The following is a 15,437-nucleotide window of genomic DNA, read 5'->3' as shown; positions in this document are numbered from 1 at the left end:
TCAGTAAAAACAATTTTTTCATTCAACAATAACGGTTTATGGAATTGCAACATAAATATACTCTGGACTGCGGCGCATCCATAAAGCAATTCCTAACATTGCAATCAAGACAATATCCAGCACCCACGATGCTGTAGTGAAGCTATGTGAAACCCCATAATCTCCACCTATAAAAAAGATTGAATCGTCGCGCCGTTTGAACATGATGACGTTGACCAAAATCTGGCATGTAGCTAATGATATGAAACAAATCTAAGTATATCAAAATATCGAGCTACACAAGCAGGACGTGATTGCTTACCGTGAACGCCTGTACACCAGATTGTAGCTCCAACGGTTGCTGCTCTGGTGGTATAGTTGATCATAGCAAGCCACGACATCCATGCTAGACCCCCAAACGTAAGTGCTCCAATCTATTGTCAACAAAGTATGCTTAAATATTGTTATGGCGCATAAATAGTTGCCTTGACACAAAAAATACCTCGAGATATCTAGCAGTAAGAAAACTTTGACAAAGTGACATGTCATCATCGGCATGCTTTGGAAGTGAGATGTGGCAGTCCTTTGTTGGAAACTAGCAACATTCGATTTAAAAATATTAGTATCAGTAAAAGTTAGAATCCTTGACATTAGTTGTTACAACCGTATCCACGTAAAATGGAACACAATAAGTGTCTAATAGACTGTTTCCACCAAATTTACTGGACAGTAATGTTTTGAACTTTGTGCTCATGTTTGTATAAAAACACCAAATGAATGCTCAAAGCTACAAATACATCACACATCCTTCTATACAAGTAAATATTGGATGATTGACATGGAAACAACAATCACATTCCTGAAACGTGCAATCTTTGTTTTTTCAAACTAGAACACGAACATATCCGGTATTTTAGGATATAAACCGAGTTGGTACAGAGTTGTATTGACAGTATTGAAACAGTCAATCCCAGTATCTGGATTGCAATGTACAAATCTGGCTTCAAACTTGGTAATTGTACAATGCAGGACTATATCAAAAAAAGCAGGCTCAAAACTATAGCTGGATTGTGTGCATCATATAATGAATACTGAAACAAGAATAGATGTCTATTCAAGTCAGTTTGTAGTAGGAAAGTGCAGTAGGTATTTAACCATTGTCTACTCCAACACAGATAGTGGCTGCAAGATAATACAAAAGTGCTCCATTTTACATGAATACTGCTGTAAAATATTAAAACATACTTCTGTGCATGTGGTCGATGTTCCAGTCGTGAGACCTGAATACAGTTGCATATGAATAGGGTTAGTGTGATACAATTATACATGGTAGACGACAAGGTTTGTATGTAATGCATATTGCCATATCATGAAAGTACAGCTGAAAATCAAGCTTAAAAGAGAGTTGTATATGTGAATCATAGCAAAGAGTTATAGCTCCAATGTTATATTACACCAAATGCATACAATTCTGGAATAGTCCAAAAGACATGGACAAGGAGCCAAAGACTGGTATTTGATTGACTCGCAGAAAGTCGGGAGTCACAGTTGCATAGATGGAAAATGCAAGTGAAATGGTGAACAATGCAAAGAATGCTGCATATGTTGAAGACAGATTCTGGAATGGAGCAGGCATAAGTGGCAGTATGGTTTGAGCAATAGTTCCTAAAGCTGTTATTCACGTAAAATGAAATACTAAAATAAGTGTCAAATTACATAAATAAGTCTTATGAAATGATTGTTCAGTTCCCACCAAATTTGCCGAAAAATATTGAACTCGCTAGTTGGCTGTCTTTGTGTTTATTTTGTATAAAAACAACCAAATACTCAAAGCTACAAATGCGTCACACATCCTTACACTACAAGTAAACATTGCATGACTGGCATGTACAATTACATTCCTAAAACATGCAATCATTGTTTTCTTGGACTGGAGCGCGAGCATATGTTTGAGAGTTTTAGGATACAAAAAGTAGAATTGTATTGATAGCAGTCGAATCTGATGTTTGGATTGCAATGCATGAATCTGGTGATTGTACAATGTACGACTATGATACAGTCAAACTATAGTTTTGAACTGAAATTGTTTTTATTTGAAATTACAGCGTCAGTAGTATGTAAAGGGCACTGAATGATGCCAGTTTTGTTGGCTGATACTGATAGCTTGATGAAAATGTGTCAAAACATGACTTTTATGACAACACTGTACAAGTTTAAATCAAAGACTATTGGTGAATGTTGTCCAAGTCTGATGATATTACCCATTGACGGATGATCGATGAATATCTTGTATCAAACGACCATGCAAAATCAAGCACATCTCACAAGCAAATGGTTACAAAGTTGAATGTTTGGGGATGCGAATTTCAACTTTCGGAAACACTGAAATGGACAGCATCATCAAATGTAACAATAACTACCAAATGATTTCAAACAGATCGTTTACATCCAAAGACACTGTCATACTTGTCACCCAATACCTCACAATACCTCACAGTACATCCATGGACCAGTTCTTGACAGCATTCAATGTTGAAATGCAAATGAATGCATTTACCCAGAGTAGCCCAGAATATATACAAGTATGTCGACGAATGTCCAGATTTGGGACCATATACTGTGAATGTGATTGAGCACGTCAAACATTGACATATTCCATCCAGGAAATGGTTCGGTAATGATATAAAGTGCAAAGCCGTACCAACATTGGTTTACAATGAGATCGTCAACAACACCAATATATTCGATATACTGAATGACTACAACAACTTGAACGTAAACCCACGACAGAAGCAACCAAAATGCGTTGCTATTTGATCCAATACTTGAATCTGGATATCCATAAACATGACATTCCAATTACAGGATGAGCATTGACATACCACTGACAGATGAATAATAAATACTGTGAATGTCAACTATTCAAACGCAATGATGTGTTGTGTCATACATACATATACAATGTCGTTGGGCCATCAAGCATCGTATTGCATCATTATCATGGACAGGACAGGACAAGAACAAGGCGAGATAAGCTCTGTCGACAAATTCTGTGATATGATGCTAATGCCTTGTATATATGTCATTGGTCAAGACATGCTATGCGGTAACCATCAGGTCATGGAGCTGTACCGTAACATCATCAAACATGTCATGGCAGAATCACTATTTGGTGTTATTGAATGTGACATTACCGTGCCGAATCAACTCTGGAATGTCTTTGCCGAGATGCCGCCAATATTCAACAATGTGGGACTTGTGTTCAACGATATATGCGCTGAACCACAAGATTGGGTAAACCCAAACTACAAGTGTAACAAACTAATTGGCAGTTTCTTTGGAAATAAAGTGTTATTCCATACAGAGTTGCTAAAATGGTACGTGAATAAATGTTTGGATGTTTCCAGTGTAGCTTGTACTGTAAAATACAAGTGTAACACACTGTTCAATGCATTCATGGATCATGTTTCGAATGACATGCGAGCTGGAGATACCAATCAAGCCTACACACTACATGAGAATGATGTAATTGATTGACAATTCATCATACGGGAAATGTATTGCAAACTTCCTGAAACACAAAACAGTCAAGATGGTGAATGTAGACAACTATATCAAGAATGTTGGACAAACCAATTATACTGTGCATCAAGATATTAATAAAGGTGATGAAATCCGTTTTAAAAAGACATTGTTCAAACAAAGCTGTCCAGTTCAGATCGGCTTTGCCGTGTATCAGTTGGCAAGGTTGTGAATGCTTCAGTTTTACCATGACTTTGTCAACTATTGCATTGATCAAAGCGACCATCAATACTGTATCATGGACACTGATTGTGCGTATTTTGGTATATCCAGCGGCAAGTTGGAACATGTCATTAAACCACATCTGATGGATGAATTCCAAAAAACAAACATCCATGGCTGAAATACAAATGATACGGTATCATGGCATTAGTAAGCAAGATGCACTATTGTATGGGTGAAAAAACAAGGTTAGTACCAAAAGAATCAACAAGAAACGATAATCGTGAAACAGAAATACTTGAATGCTCTACGAAGCAACAACAGCCAAGAGTGTCAGCAATGAATTCAGAGTCAATGACAATCAAATCAATCCTTGCACTTTGACCAACAGCGGAATGCAGTATTCAATCATAAGCGGACAAGAGTCGGATTTAAAACATTCCTACCCGAATTCTATAATATTTAAATGTTGGATGAATATGATGAAATAAATGAATTAGCACAACTGTATTGCAACCCAAATACTGGATTATCATCTGCCCACAAATTGCACTCGACATTTGACAAACAAATACCATTAAAAAATAAGCTTTTATTAATGAACAGGTGAGCCATCAAATAACAAGGCATATCAATCACTCTATATCATACAAGCTGATGATCGTGTATTCAAGCAACAGTGACAAATCAGTTTGATAGGGGTTTACAAATACTCACATTGGAATGCTGGCTATATACACTTAGATATACTTGTTTTGCGCTGTTGATGTGTTTAGTAGAAAGGCTTTCGTGTCTGTTGAAGTGAAAGTCCGATACAACAGATGCCATGGCTAACATATTGGATAGAAATCAACCAATGCTAATCCAAAGCGACAGCAGAACAGAGTTCTTGAACATGACATTTCAAAAGTGATTAAAATCAGTGAATGTCAGACACATTACTGTTGACGTCAGTGACCATAAAAGGCTAGGTATTGTACAGAGATTCAACAGGACTATTGATCAATTGATCAGCATATATCAGGAAAGCAGAAACACACATATATACATTGTCGTTCTGAATGATTTGGTCTATAATTACAATCACGCTGTCAATAGAGTTACAAATGACACCTGAAAACATAACTCTGTAAAATCCAAGCTCTGTATACTGTAGAGCATCTGGATTCAGTGATTATCTTGGAATTGGTGACAAGGTCAGAATCTTGAAAGTGAAGGCTTTTCAAAAGGGATATGTGCCAACATTTATCAAATCTGATTATCAAATATATGCGAGAGATGGATACTCCTATCTACTACAAAACAATAAGGCAGTTCAGCTCGAGCAACGGTACAACATTTATGAATTACAAAATATTACTTGATTTTCCAGGTGCATTTGATACACCAGTATGAGAACGACCATTGATCCAAACGGAGCGTCGTAACAAGCGTGAAATTACCGAGTTAGTGGAATATACTCTTGAACCGCTACATGAAAAGACTAATGTATTTACATGAAATTATTGTGTTGGGTAATACTATACAATGAATTTCGAAATCAATACCACAATGAATATCTTGAACGCATACGGAATTGGAATCATTGCAACCCAAATGAAAATGAGCAATTGTGACAATGACATCGAGATTATTATCAGAAAACCAAGGATAAAGACCAGAAAACATACAGATAGTACTATTCATTGAATTCCGATCTTGAAAAGGAGAAGGAGAGTAAAAAAAGGGTAAAGAAAGCAAAAACACAATTCCAGAACAATAAATAGAAACAATCACAAGTGCTTTATTCAAGCAGATATAAAGATACATTGATTAAACATGGAAAAGAGACTTGTTCATTCAGAGTAGATTAACAAGTGATTTCCACAACAATGGACATGATTGACATGATACCGAGTTGTCCCACCACAGTGTAAAAAGACTGCACTATCAGTTCCACGATCATTGGTAGCAACATCATCATCACTGGAATCTGAATGTGTCGTCAATTGATGAGACATTGTTGGTTGACAAACTGTCTCACTGCAATGGAAAGAGACATTTGAGTTGCTTTCATTATTGCTTGAATTCAAAGGTGTCAACATCAACTGTTGGTATTCACACTCACTACAATGACAACTATTGCTGTAACAGAAACCAGTCTCTTGTAATGAATACACAATTTTATTGAACATTTTCAATGATCAAGGTAGCACTCGATTCCATCCATTTTTCGATGCTCTTACTCCGGTAATCTACAGGAGTACAGCCATCGTCATCATATGGACAATACTCATCATCAGATTCTACACCACCAGCCATACGCCAAATAAGACATGCTGTCTTGTGGAACTTTAGTGCGTTCCTGTTTGGTAGTCGAGTTGGATTGTTGTGAATGAAATACAATGCCATTTCATCGTTGGATTCAACTGCTTGTCGATTGTCAGTCCATCTCTCTTGCATATAGGACCGAATCAACTTGAGCACTCTAACAGTTCGTTCCCAATTCTTGTGTTTGTCACTTGTTGAGTCATTCGTCTCATTGATCACTTTGATCACCAGTTTGTCATCCACTACATCGACATATCGCCTTAGTTTACCGAATTGGCTATGGCACTTGATACACAACAACAGTCCGTTCTGTATTTGATGTTTCTGTGTCAAGCCGGCTCGTTGCAGGATGGATGGTTCGTTGTATGCCATTCCAATGTTCTTTCGTGATATGATGTGTGCTCCTTCAGATTCTTCATTGTCCCAGCAAAACAAGCAGACTCTGTCTCTCTTTTCAACTGCCTTGTTCAAGTCCTTGTGCTGTAGCTCACTCACTTTTGCAACATAGTCCAGATCATCAGCAGAGTTGTTTCTTGATGTTGGGTTTGATGAAACTGGAGTGTGACAGCTGGATGAATCGTTGTAGTCTTTGTGGAATGGCAGTATGTAATACCCAAACATCTTGTCAATGAATGTACAATGATGTTCTGGGTCTGCCAACTGGATCTTGGTTGAGAATTCCTGCTGCTCTGCAAATTGGTTGGCAGTCAGCAAGTTGTGCAGTCGAGTGATGTGTGAGGTTTCTCCCTCTTGGATGATTCCCAAAAACAAACCTCGTTTGTTGTCATCCTGCCATTCAGACTTGACTCTCTGTGTTGGTATGGCTTGAGTGCTGATTTGGTAATATTCATTCAACAGTTGTGTTGTTGCTGTCTTTGTTGTTTCAATATTCATTTGATGTTTTTTGACAAAAGAATGAAACTCGAACCAACCAAAATAATTGCAGTCAACAATCAAATTGGACAATATTCACCAATAATCTTTTAAACTCGTACAGTTTGTACAGTGTTGTCATAAAAGTCATAGTTTTGACACATTTTCATCAAGTTACCAGCGAGTATCAGTGAGTATCAACCAACAAAATTGGTCTCGTTGATTGATACACTATTAATACAATTCCAAAGGAGTGACTGCAGGACCGAGTTTCATTTCATGCGAATATGGCTGTAATCTGAAATGCAATAATCAACTGATCGTGTTCGTTCATTCAATCAACTCTGTAAGCATCTGGCTAAACTTTTTAATCGAGAGCTGCTGATTCAACACCAAATGAGTACAAGCCTTGACGGCAAGAATAATAGCATCATCACGACCAAAACTGCTGTCGATGCATCTATTTCAACTAAATCCAAAGATTCATCATCAAGATCTACAATACTTTATGCATTCAACTCAAAACTGAATCCACCAACACACATCCCGCTTTCATTCACTGGAACATCCACTTCAGTAGATACGTTTGAAAAAATTGGTCGGGTAGGCCAAGGTACTTATGGTATTGTTTACAAGGCTCGAAATCGATCTACCAAAGCTATTACTGCATTGAAGCGAGTGAAAATGGATCAGGAGCAAGAAGGAGGCATGCCGCTGAGCTCACTGAGAGAAATATCATTACTGAAATCCCTAAACCACATCAATGTGGTTAAAGTTCTCGATGTAGCCGTTGGAGAAAGATTGGAAGATTTGTTTTTGGTCATGGAGTATTGTGAACAGGTAGTGCTACGGATTGGATATTTATGTATGGAGATCACAATGGACCAGGCTGGGAATCTCCGAGATTAACCTTTTTGGGAAACCTTTGACAATCGACAGGACATGGCGAACATCATGGACTCGGTAACTCAACGGGGAAGAAAAACAGTATACCAACCAGCCGAAGGTATAGTCAATATATGATGCTATGTTGGAGCCAGATCTCAGTTTTTTGAACTAATTTTGGAAATCGTTGTGGATGGAACAATACATAGTCAAATGTCTTATTCTACAGCTACTTTGTGGGGTCGGTAAAGTAGAGTCTGATGTCAATACTGTTTTGTTTGATGGTTTCCTAGCAAGTTGCTCAATTTACTAACATGATATTTTTGATTTGATATTTCATTAGAGTATCTTCATCGAAATTTTATCATCCATAGGTAATCGACTATGCAACTTTTGAATATATAGAAAGTGTTTTTCAATTGCCGACATCACCTTAATCTCATGAATATGCAACTATACTATTTAGAGATCTCAAACCATCTAATCTTTTATTGACTTCAGAGGGCACTCTTAAGATTGGTAAATGTTTATAAAAGCATTTGAATGTTTATAGGAACCTCTTGAATAACATGGCTTTTATATCATGGTTAAATTTAGCTGATTTTGGACTTGCAAGAACATTTAGTGAACCTATTGAACCCATGACACCACGAGTCGTTACACTCTGGTATAGATCGCCGGAACTTCTTCTAGGAACAAGCCACTATACTCAATCAGTAGATATGTGGTCGGTAGGGTGTATTTTTGGAGAGTTTCTCAAGTCAGAACCTATTCTTCCAGGTCACGTTGAACGAGAACAGCTGGAAATGATTTGTAATCTCCTCGGATCACCAACAAAGCATATCTGGCCTGAACTTCCAACCATGCCTTTTTACAAATCATTCAAGTTTCCCGAGGTAAAGTATGATGGAGTACGCACTGCGTTTCGAGGTATCCGAGAAGGTGCCTTGAGGTTGTTGAAAGATCTACTGGTGTGGAGACCAAAGAGTCGGATCTGTGCGAGTGATGCGCTACAACACGAATACTTTGATGAAGTACCAAAAGCCTGTTTACCCCTGTTTCTTCCCACTTTCCCCGAGTTTCGACAAGAGGATTCCAATTCTCATCATAGTAGTCATTACGCAAATGCTTCCAAGACTAATGGACTTTCACAAATAAGCGTGTCACAATCTGCCCAACGATTAGGGGGTCTAGAGGCTAGGTATGGTGGTAGCAATGTATTAGAATCTGCCACATCTTTAGTTCAGCCTACACTTCGTTTAAAGCGACGTCGATTTGATCAAGAATCAGACACACTATTAGATATAGGTGTGCCTGTATTTCAACCCTACTCCAAAGATTAAAGTAATTGATGTCTAATTTCTATTTGGCTGTGAATTTGAAGATTAGATTGTAAATACTATTGTCTTGATATAGTGTGTTTATTAGCGTTGTTTTTCAGCAGTGCGAACAGATATAGCCTTGAATTGACGCACCAGATTAGTAAAAATATCTTCTGGAGTGGTACAGTGACGCAACTCAATTGTCTCGCTTGATTTTGGTGAGACATGATCTGACGTATTGTTAGCTTTTTCTAAAAAAGAAGTAGTATAAGTGAAGTTGAGAGAGCAGCTTGCATCTGGAGATTCAATTGTATGAAATTTAAGATGTGGATTGGCCTTGTAGATACGAGGAAGTTCATTCACGTAAAACAATCTGTATTGAAGAAAAAAAGAGTCAGTCTCTGAAAGAAAGTATAGATCAAATCAAAAGCAGTCAGTACAAAACAAATGCATACGATAGAGCTGGTTTGGCAGGACAGCTATCGGAGCCAAAAGATACAGTGAGAGATGTAATTGGAGCAACCAATTTTTCAGATGCAGCCCGACCTCTTGATAGATTAAGTTCAAGAGATCGAACAGAAAATGATTTGAAAACAATGTTCGAAGAAGCAACAGCGGCAGAAGCAGCAGTGGTGACGGACATGAACTAATCTTGGTTTGTAGTTGCGATGGCAGCAAAGAGCAGAAAATACAATTCAGAGCACAACCACCAAATTACTTGACACGTGTCTATTTTATTGGGACAAAAAGGTAAAAATGGGGTCTGCAATCCTTTTTAGCGTGTTGCGAATGGCAGACAAATTCAGACTTGCCAACAATATTATTACAGAAACGATTGTTGCTGCAATGACTACTCGAAGAAGTGTTAGACAAATGGCCTGTACTGCCAATTCTTTACAAGCCCCCTTTTTGGCCAGTGAAAATCATTCTAAAATGGTTAATGGCACTCCTGACACTCTTTCAGAACAGTCCATCACTCAGCACGACTCTGTGCTAGACAATGTGCTTGAAACTGGATCTGCCGATGGCCCTGATGATAGATCCGATATCTCCATATCTCGCACTAGTAGTGGCAGTAATGTCAGTCACTCTTCTAAAACCAATCGAAATAAAAGACTTGTGCCTTTTATAATCTCAAAGAGATCGGCTCAACCTCGTGCTGCTAAAACCAATGCGTCCAAGTCTGCTGTTGATAGTACTGCTGCTGCCGCTCATGGAAACGAACCTCTCAATATCTGCGATATGTGGCAGACTGCATTTATTCATATGTTTTTAGTCTCCTTTTCTCCCTATTTTATCAACTTGCGACCGCCTGCTAATTCTTCTAATACCAACGGCAACTCATCATATAACAACAGTCGTGAAGAATATAGAGTCAATCTGGCAAATAATATGGCTTCTTTTGTCAAATCTTTGCCACAGTTGAACCCAGTAGATCTCGAAAGAGAGTTGAGCTTGGACCATTCGTCCGAACTGGTCGAATCTATTTTGATTGCATTCTGTGTCAATCTAAGCAATCTCGACTCTCGCACTCATGCCCACATTCTGTAAGTAATTCTTAAACATCTATTAGCCAAAATATACAATCATTATCCGTGAATACTAATCATTCATTACACATTGATTAGGGTTGCATGGCCTCGAGTTGTCAACCGTCTTATTCTCAGTCATATTGCTGCAGGAGATGATCATTTCAGCACCTCTCCGATTGTGCTTCCCGTTGCAAACAAGCTTAGATCTACAGATCAACGCACTGTTTTCACCAATGACCAAACTAGTAATCTAAACCCAAGCGGAAACTCCGCTGCTACCCTGACAAGCAATCAAACATCCGTTTCTAAACCAACCGTTGAAACACCTATAGAACAATCTTTAAAGTCAGATGTTGCATTGAACGGTGAACCAAACGATAGCGCATCTGATAATGATGTTGAAAATTCAAATCCTCTCAAATCCACCATTTCTTCTGAAGTCATGCAAGAGCGAAACACAGAAGCTCGTATGAATTTCTTTAAATTAGATCCATCAATTAAAGTCAAAATTATATACGCTTTGGCTGACTGGCAACTATGCGAATGCGAGCCTATTCATGAAGCCATTGAACAAGCGTTTAAAGAGCGTGCCAGTGCTAAAGAAAGACTCTTTCGCGCAGCCGCAAGATTCAATATCAAGGAGCGGAATTTCTCTATCCGACCCGAGACTGCAGAGCATTTAGCTGCAACCGAAAACAACTTGTTGATGATTCAATCGATTGGGATCGATAGATTTAAACGCAAGGTCTATCATATTGGAGACTATCCACGTATCTATTCCATGGATATGCATGCTAATAAGTGGAGCTCAATATGCTCTACTTTGAATGATCTCATACACTATGCTGAAGGATTAAGTACTACCGGACCTGAAAAGGAATTAAAAGAATGTTTGGTAGGAACATTGATTCCACGGCTAACTGTTTTGGAGCAGAGGCGAGAAAAGCGTCGGATCCGTCAGGAAAAAATGCGACAGTTTATGGAACGACCCATCATTCCAAGAGAACTGCGGCGTACACGTACGTCAGTATCGTATGCAGAAATCAACAGCGACGATGATGCAAGTAAATGTGAAAGTCCCACATCTAGTTTGCAAAGTGGGCGATCTTCCAAGCGTAGAATGAATGCTTCTGATGACGTTTCTGAAACATACTTTGAAGGCACTGATACTATGGGTGATTCGAATCAGGATATCAACGTTGAAGTAGATGATGACATGGTAAGTTTTCTGTCTTTACTCGAATACCACATTTGATTTACTCCCAATTCCTTTCTTGGTTTAATATTTTTCAAATCTTGATGGAGATAACATTTCAATTTTTGTGAGTTCAGAACCCTCGATCGTTTAAAGACCAAGCAAACACAAGCACCGAATCAGTGAGCATGTCTTTTGGTTTATCCCCACTTACAGGGAACCTGTTTTTTGGAAAACCTACAAACAATATAGGCTATACAAGTTTGGATTCATTTTGAGATGAACTAATGAATTAAAAAAGGTGTATTTATATTCAATATATAAATTGTATCACTTGTTTACTTTGAAATTTTTATAGAACCTCGTTTTATTACTGCTCAAATCAATACGTTAAACAAGCTATTTTGGAATCTCTAAATACTCGGTAGATTGTTTTTGGATCAATGCAACATTTTTCAAACATTGATCTTTGTTGCATTGGCAGGTATGATTTTAAAAGTGCTGAAATGAAACCAGAAGGCTCCATGATTGGTTGCTTACAGTCTTACGTAAAATGGAACAACAGTTGGATTTATCAAAAGATCGATGCCAAATTTACAGAACAGTATTATGCAGTTTGAACTCTTTGACAAATCCATTGATTAAGCATGGTCTACCAACTGCTCAACAACAACGTCGTGAGGTAGAGCTTCATGCTGATTCCTAGATATATTCTACAATTAAAACGCAATTTGCATCAATATTTTATTAAAGTGGACACATTACGAAGAGCAAATCCAATCACCACACAAGACCATCGTAGCAACACCAGATCCCACTACAAACACAAACAGAAGCACGTCATCGTAAAACGATCTCCAAATGATCATTGCTTCTGAAACCGCACTAGAAAATGATTCAAGTACGGGCGTATTTGCTCTGAAAACTTGGCGAAGAATCAACGTGACTTCGGTTGGAAATGCACCTGGCCTGCTATTCGGCAGAGTGAATGCCTAGTTATTTAAAGATTGGTTGAGGATGCAGTTTTTAAAGCAATAGAGCCAACACAACAGTTGGATAAAGTATGTGCCATCATATCTAGCTTACAAGTTGGTAAATAAATCGCAATAAATTTAGCCCCATTTCAATGGTAAGAAACATGATCCAGACTGACTATTAAACCAAATATTTGATAAGTAGCGTAAAAAGGAAATGCATATTCGGCAAACCCATAATACTAGTAAAAAACTTACCATTCTGTGATTACCAATAGCATTGCTGAGCAAATTATTTAAACGAGTATTCAAATCGATGACTTGACTAAACGATAGTTTGGCAATAGTTTGACATGCATTGGCAGTGAGATCGCGATTGACAATATGGTCTTCCTCGGTAGAAACACCTTCAGATTCAGTAATTCCGTATAATGCAAATAGAGCCAGTATTACAATACAAACCGTGTGAAGCCATGGCCAAATGCTTTTGATAGCTGGTGCGTTAGTGACGGCTCCTTGCTGAGTATGTTCTTGATTCAATCCAAAAGAGTTGGTTTGCACTGATTGAAAATCAAAAGACGGCACAGAGTGGGTTCCGGTAGAGACAGACCCTGATAACAACTGTTGAAGCACATCATCAGGAGATATATCTTGGTTTGTGCTGCGATTGTAGAGTGTTCCCAAACCTGCATTCGGGGGTGCAGTGGAAAGTAAGCGAGTGGATGTTATAGCTGGCGATTCTTTAGGAAGTCGATCTGCCTTGAACTCGATTGAATCCAGAGCAGTCTTTTCTGAGTCATTTGAGTTTATATTGGTAGCAGCATCGGTGGTACTATCATTGGTCACTCCTTTAAATGTCTGAGTTATGCGACCCAGGCGAGAGCTGCTACCAGCCAAGATTTTGTTGCGCCTAGCCTCTCGTCTTAGATTTAACTTTTCTTCAGCAGTAAGAAGGGTTTTTGTGCTATCACTCTGTGTATTAGAAGAATTATCATCTACTGCTTCTTCTGCGGTTTTTGACAATGGCTGATCTGTCATCTGGGTCAAACTGCCGCAAAGTTGATTGACAAGCAAAATTCATCAACCCATCAATCGCCCTCAGGAAAATGCTGCTAAAGGTTGACTGCAAATTATCATATTCATGTAAAACGAATCATTTTATCTTGCAATGATTGCTTGAGAATTACAATCAAATTATAGGTTTGAACTGGAATGATCCCTTTCTCCACTTTTAGCTGTCATACATTGTACGATCGGCAACTTCGGCACATGCTCATGCACATGCTCATGCATTGCAGTCCATATGATGGGCGACCACACTGATACTGTCAATCAATTGTAGACTCATTTTTACTGTATTCTAAATACATACATTCGCGTTCTGATTCAAGAAAACACAAACCACATGCCACAAAAATGCAACTATTTTCATGTCAGTCATCAATGTGTACTTGCAGTGTTTGGTCTGTAAACATGCATAGTTGTGGATTGACCAATGTCACAATGCCAAAATGACTAGAGCTACAGTGTGATCATTTGCTCAGTTTTTATACAAGGATCAGCATAGAAAACAAAACCAATCATTCTGTCAAGGAGTTGTCAACACAATACTGTCCAGTAAACTGACATCATCATTTGATGAGACTGACTGTTATGTAGTTATTTAGTGATTTATTTTGCGTGAATAGGGCTGAAAATGTTTGACCAGAATGTTGCAACAGATTGTGTGTGTTTACAAAAACTGCCGACTCATCACCATATATGATTGATATTCCATTGGATACTGGCTCTGATGGTACTGTATCCATTTCGAACCCAGTGGACATGGTCAGACAGCTTATCTCGCACTTGGGACAGGCTCAACAGCAATGCAATCAGTACTTGACCCATATACTTACTCAAATACCTGATGAGCCATTTAGTACTGGCCAGAAACAATGTGGTTCCATGCATGGTGATGACTCGGACGACTATCAAGAAAGCGATACCAATGAGGATCAAGTGGATCAATACACAGATGATCCGATCCCAACATCTGTTACAAAGAAACAGAAATCAATGTAGTGTTTGGCTGCATATTGTATTTCCAAATAAATTACTCGTTTGTATGATTGCCAAATTTTATTTTAAACTGATTCAATTAATATTATTTTAAGATGAGTGCAAGTTTAATAAATAGAAAGTGGGTGTGTTGCGTATAGCAAGTAGAAGGTAAATGCATGACTGGCTGGCTGATCGCTCTGGTTGAAGGTGATTGTTGTTCAATTACCATTCTCCTTTTTGCGCTGCTTCTCATCCTTGTACATTATTATGCTGTCTTCTATCCCCACTGTGTTTCCTCTCTTCCTTCCTACGCTTCCTCTCTTCCTTCCTACGCCTCTTCTCTTCCTTTTTTTGCCTTTTTCGATCTTCTTTCGATGGTCCAGATCCAGACTGGCCTCCCATCGGATTTTGATTAGGATGTTGTCCGCCCATACTTGGAATCACAGCACCAAATGGATTACCACCTTGCAAGCCTGAAAGATTGCCATTTGGATCGACTGGCATCGCGTTTACCATTATGCATAGCGAGCTTGCTGTTAAAAAAAAAGCAGATGACTTCATGATAGACTGCTAGTAAGTT

The 15,437-nt window shown here is 38.4% G+C and overlaps 9 protein-coding genes across 9 annotated transcripts; 4 read left to right on the top strand and 5 right to left on the bottom strand.

The window, feature by feature from the left end:
- Window positions 1-2: 2 nt before the first annotated feature.
- BATDEDRAFT_36974 (uncharacterized protein) lies at window positions 3-1,660 on the bottom strand. The gene is made up of 5 exons (XM_006679079.1): window positions 1,447-1,660; window positions 1,225-1,259; window positions 482-574; window positions 302-413; window positions 3-233 (listed from the first exon to the last, which is right to left on the bottom strand). Exons 1-5 carry the CDS (start codon window positions 1,613-1,615, stop codon window positions 37-39), a joined length of 606 nt encoding a protein of 201 aa, XP_006679142.1. The 5' UTR covers window positions 1,616-1,660; the 3' UTR covers window positions 3-36.
- A 1,280-nt stretch (window positions 1,661-2,940) lies between these two features.
- BATDEDRAFT_25020 (uncharacterized protein) lies at window positions 2,941-3,516 on the top strand (the record flags this gene model as incomplete). The annotated part of the gene is made up of 2 exons (XM_006678929.1): window positions 2,941-3,356; window positions 3,387-3,516. The coding sequence occupies 2 exons, from the start codon at window positions 2,941-2,943 to the stop codon at window positions 3,514-3,516; spliced, it is 546 nt and encodes a 181-aa protein (XP_006678992.1).
- A 2,370-nt stretch (window positions 3,517-5,886) lies between these two features.
- BATDEDRAFT_25019 (uncharacterized protein) lies at window positions 5,887-6,927 on the bottom strand (the record flags this gene model as incomplete). The annotated part of the gene is made up of 1 exon (XM_006678928.1): window positions 5,887-6,927. One exon carries the CDS (start codon window positions 6,925-6,927, stop codon window positions 5,887-5,889), a length of 1,041 nt encoding a protein of 346 aa, XP_006678991.1.
- A 552-nt stretch (window positions 6,928-7,479) lies between these two features.
- BATDEDRAFT_3387 (uncharacterized protein) lies at window positions 7,480-8,867 on the top strand (the record flags this gene model as incomplete). The annotated part of the gene is made up of 6 exons (XM_006678760.1): window positions 7,480-7,746; window positions 7,846-7,912; window positions 8,001-8,036; window positions 8,135-8,165; window positions 8,258-8,310; window positions 8,389-8,867. Coding segments are annotated over 6 exons (933 nt in total), but the record flags the coding sequence as incomplete, so codon positions are not given.
- Window positions 8,868-9,215: 348 nt separating this feature from the next.
- On the bottom strand, window positions 9,216-9,756 carry BATDEDRAFT_88935 (uncharacterized protein; the record flags this gene model as incomplete). Its single annotated transcript, XM_006679140.1, has 2 exons — window positions 9,216-9,486; window positions 9,569-9,756. The coding sequence occupies 2 exons, from the start codon at window positions 9,754-9,756 to the stop codon at window positions 9,216-9,218; spliced, it is 459 nt and encodes a 152-aa protein (XP_006679203.1).
- A 113-nt stretch (window positions 9,757-9,869) lies between these two features.
- BATDEDRAFT_88782 (uncharacterized protein) lies at window positions 9,870-12,118 on the top strand (the record flags this gene model as incomplete). The annotated part of the gene is made up of 3 exons (XM_006679221.1): window positions 9,870-10,660; window positions 10,742-11,864; window positions 11,978-12,118. 3 exons carry the CDS (start codon window positions 9,870-9,872, stop codon window positions 12,116-12,118), a joined length of 2,055 nt encoding a protein of 684 aa, XP_006679284.1.
- Window positions 12,119-12,601: 483 nt separating this feature from the next.
- BATDEDRAFT_88934 (uncharacterized protein) lies at window positions 12,602-13,852 on the bottom strand (the record flags this gene model as incomplete). The annotated part of the gene is made up of 3 exons (XM_006679139.1): window positions 12,602-12,832; window positions 12,927-12,992; window positions 13,073-13,852. 3 exons carry the CDS (start codon window positions 13,850-13,852, stop codon window positions 12,602-12,604), a joined length of 1,077 nt encoding a protein of 358 aa, XP_006679202.1.
- A 723-nt stretch (window positions 13,853-14,575) lies between these two features.
- On the top strand, window positions 14,576-14,878 carry BATDEDRAFT_25016 (uncharacterized protein; the record flags this gene model as incomplete). The annotated part of the gene is made up of 1 exon (XM_006678927.1): window positions 14,576-14,878. The coding sequence occupies one exon, from the start codon at window positions 14,576-14,578 to the stop codon at window positions 14,876-14,878; it is 303 nt and encodes a 100-aa protein (XP_006678990.1).
- A 228-nt stretch (window positions 14,879-15,106) lies between these two features.
- Window positions 15,107-15,361, bottom strand: BATDEDRAFT_88933 (uncharacterized protein; the record flags this gene model as incomplete). Its single annotated transcript, XM_006679138.1, has 1 exon — window positions 15,107-15,361. One exon carries the CDS (start codon window positions 15,359-15,361, stop codon window positions 15,107-15,109), a length of 255 nt encoding a protein of 84 aa, XP_006679201.1.
- Between the last annotated feature and the right edge of the window lie 76 nt (window positions 15,362-15,437).

Source organism: Batrachochytrium dendrobatidis (assembly GCF_000203795.2).
Source record: "Batrachochytrium dendrobatidis JAM81 unplaced genomic scaffold BATDEscaffold_6, whole genome shotgun sequence".
Taxonomy (NCBI): Eukaryota; Fungi; Chytridiomycota; class Chytridiomycetes; order Rhizophydiales; genus Batrachochytrium; species Batrachochytrium dendrobatidis.
Note: the sequence above shows the minus strand (reverse complement) of the source record. Positions and strands in the feature narration are given on the sequence as shown.